The 3,490-nt window shown below is 38.2% G+C and overlaps 1 protein-coding gene across 2 annotated transcripts in view; it reads left to right on the top strand.

Annotated features, from left to right (window-relative positions):
* The window catches only part of LOC122082540 (ascorbate transporter, chloroplastic-like), a 13,970-nt gene that overhangs the window by 9,649 nt on the left and 831 nt on the right, over positions 1 to 3,490 (top strand). For both annotated transcript variants that reach the window (XM_042650174.1, XM_042650175.1), the window contains 2 exons: positions 138 to 239; positions 2,289 to 2,354. In XM_042650174.1, coding sequence (XP_042506108.1) covers positions 138 to 239; positions 2,289 to 2,354 — 168 coding nt within the window. The remainder of the gene's footprint in view (positions 1 to 137; positions 240 to 2,288; positions 2,355 to 3,490) is intronic.

Raw genomic sequence — 3,490 nt, 5'->3', positions numbered from 1 at the left:
AAAAAAAAAAAAAAAAAAAAAAAAAAAAAAAGAAGAAGAAAGTAATTTTTTAAAAAATGATCGGTGGAACTATAACACTTCTTGGCTTTCCAGATTTTTTCTTTCGAACTTTCCTCTAAAATCTTCTAATGCTACAGATCATGCAATCAATTGGATTCCTGGGCCCAGCCTTCTTTCTCACGCAGCTGAGCCATGTCCGCACTCCAGCCTTAGCAGTGTTATGCATGGCATGCAGTCAGGTTTGATCCCATTTATCAGCAAATATATGTGGGGCTGATTTTATTTAAGCATTTTTATAAATTATATGTTGACTTTCTTTGAGTTGGTAATTCAATTTTTCCTTCACTAGGATTATTTACACCAATTTAATTATCGGTGACAGAACTTGTAAAGATAATGGTAGTAATTGCATAGATTCGTATTCCACTTGACAAAAAAGAGTAAAGAACAAGTCAAGATATGCTGAGAACTATTTGTCACTCAACATAGTAAGCATACTAATGCTTGGGTAGTCACATGGGATTGAATATGATTGTATCAAGTAGAATGATTGTTTGCGTGGATGCAACCAGTTTGTCACAATAGCTAAGAATCATTCCAAAGAATTTGAAAATGAATCAAGCTGAAGAATCAGGGAAATAAATATTAAGAAACTAAGATGTGTCACATCTTCAAAGGAACTTAAGGGAAAAACAGAAACCTCAAATCTGCAATCAAATTTGAGGGACAGGAAAAGACCAACTGACTTGAGAAAAGTCACCATAATCTCCAACAAAAAGAGAAATGACTTTAGTTTAGTATTTCTTTGCAGGGATCTCAATATACTACTGAGATCAAATTATGACATGAACAATGCAATAACTTCCGGGTAATATGGCTTTAAACAGAGTGGCATGGTGAAACAGGTCTCATGTGGGTGACCCCAATTAGTTGGGATAAGGCTTGGTTGAGTGGAATTAAACAGTTGCAGCTTGGAAGTCTAGAGCAGCAGGCAGCTTATCTGAAACTATCTTCTCCTTACTTCATTGTTCATCCATTGCCTCTCTCTACACAATCTAGACCATATACTATCTCTAATATTGCAATGGGATGCACTGATACAGTGTACTCATACAGCTTATTAAAATAAACTTAATGTATTTCCATAATACTCATGTGTGTGTGTGTGTGTGTGTGTTTCTCTTCTCTTTATCGGAGAATATGTGTAGCAGCTGTGCACTGCTATATCAGCATATGCATATCTGTGTTGAAGTGTTGAAGTGTTGATAGTGTAGAAATGAAATCCTATAATGATGCAGAAAACGAATAGAAATAGCAAACAAATAGTTACACTACGAAAATATTTACGTGTTCGGAAAGATTTCCTACGTCCATGGTGAGATGAGAACTCCTGCACATGCAATGGAGAATAGGGTTAAAGCCACTAGTCCTCATGCCTCCTCTTGTTCAGAGAATACACTCACTACAAATTCATTGTGAAACATATATAGGTACAATTACTCTTTTTTTGCTAATGATGGGTATCCAGGCCTTCGGCCTGACTAGCCCCGCAGGCCCATACTGACCCCACAATCGCATGGACTGGGTCATCCTGGGGTTGAATTAGAACCATTCAACTCTCACTGAAAGCAATGAAGAGCACTAAACACCCTAGTGTGAGTGGCCCCAAGGAGGTAAGAGGAGTTGAACTCAAAACCACACGCTTCCTAAGGTGAAGGTCCCTTGCCAACTTGGCTACCCCCTTGGGGTTGGTACAGTTTACTGCATAGCTATATAACCCTAAAAAATTTTCCTTGGGGCCTGCCACCCCTGAACCCCCAAATGGACCCCTAGTTTGTTGAGGCCCTAGTAATGAAGATAACACATATGGTGGGCTAATTCCTCCAGGCCTCAAGCCCTTGGACCCTACAGGCTTTTAACAGTCCTTCAGAATCAGCCCACAAACTCATGCGACAGAATACAAGACACCCTTCCCCCCAACAGATCGATGTTGGTGCAGCCAGAAAATATTGAAATGGCTAATCTTTGATACATATGTTCTTGGGGTCTTGCAAGTGGAACAAAAATGCAAATTCATTAACAGAGCAGAAGCTAGCTCAGCTTCTTCTTCCTTTTTTAATGATTCATAGTATCTCACAGTCATCATTGATTGACATTTCTGTATTTCTTTCGTTAAGTGCTTGTTTTTTTTTGATACTTTTAAAATCACTTCATTTACTATTCAGTTTCCTCCAGTCAACAATTTTAAATGTTGTCTAACTTGATTATTCATTTGTTCCTCCTTACAGGGGTTGGATGCTTTTTCACAGTCTGGGCTCTATTCTAATCACCAAGACATTGGACCACGTTATGCGGTAAGTTTCTCCTTGATATCTAACCTTTTTTTTTTTTTTTTGTATGAGATTTTTAACGTTTTGTTGGTATAAACTCTAGAAAAGGTTGCTCTCCATGCAAAGTTAATTTACCTCCATGGTATTATAGATTTATTTTGTTCAAAAGACAAAATGCAACGTTGCAGGCCAAGGTGACAAAACAACTGTGAGAAATAGCTTAATAGTCCATACACATTATCCATAAGCATCAATAGGTCCCTTAGTTGATCAAGGTGGGAGCTCCAATGAAAGATTCATCTATGTTGCAATCTTTGGGGTCTTAAGTTTGTGCTCTTTGTATTATTACATCTACAATATTTGGGGTGTCTTCGTTTGTTCCCTTTTTCCTGTTTTGAGTTTCAACTGAGTGGGGCCATTGCTTGGTCGCTAAACAGCTTGAGCTGTGGTATGAAAACACAGGTTAAACTGCCAAAGGTTAGGCCTGTCCCAATTCACTCCTTCCAGGATCCTGCAAATGCTGGACTTGCACCAGGTTTACAGCCCTTTCCGAGGGATTGGGTGGGGTTTTGGCTAGGCAACATTTTCTATTCTATTCTATTCTATTCTTTTTCCCAATATTTACCCAGGGCCTTGGGGACATAAAAGATTTATATATTTGAGAAGAGCAAGGAAGTGATGTATTTCTACCAACACCACAATTGCCACGTTATGTACTGGCGCTGAAGATAAAGGTCAACCAATCATGAAGTTTTCAGTAGGCAATATGGTTTTTGGTTGGAATAGGTTAGTCAGGCAAGCTGTATTGACATGTCAAGGGACCTTGAATGTTGGCACAACCACACAAACCCGAAAAATATTTCATTTTTAATTAGTTTGGTTACTCTGACACCAATGAGAAGAATGATGCTGCAGACCACTCCGGCAAAGAGGCAGTAGTGAGTGAAGATATGGTGGGTCTTTTTTTATTTTTTTTATTTTTTATGCTTGCCATGAAAGGATATGAAAAACTCAAGAAAACAAGTGAAAATAAGGATGACACAAATGCTTGTACATTGATCTGGGCTGACTTGATGCTGGAACCAAAATTCTGAACTGAAGGAACTCGTGGAACCTTAAAAGGTTTTTTCTTTTTGGTTGGTTTTTTTTTTTTTTTTTTT

Source organism: Macadamia integrifolia, chromosome 6, assembly GCF_013358625.1.
Source record: "Macadamia integrifolia cultivar HAES 741 chromosome 6, SCU_Mint_v3, whole genome shotgun sequence".
Taxonomy (NCBI): domain Eukaryota; kingdom Viridiplantae; phylum Streptophyta; class Magnoliopsida; order Proteales; family Proteaceae; genus Macadamia; species Macadamia integrifolia.
The sequence above is the reverse complement of the archived record's forward strand: the minus strand, read 5'-3'. Positions and strand labels throughout refer to the sequence as shown.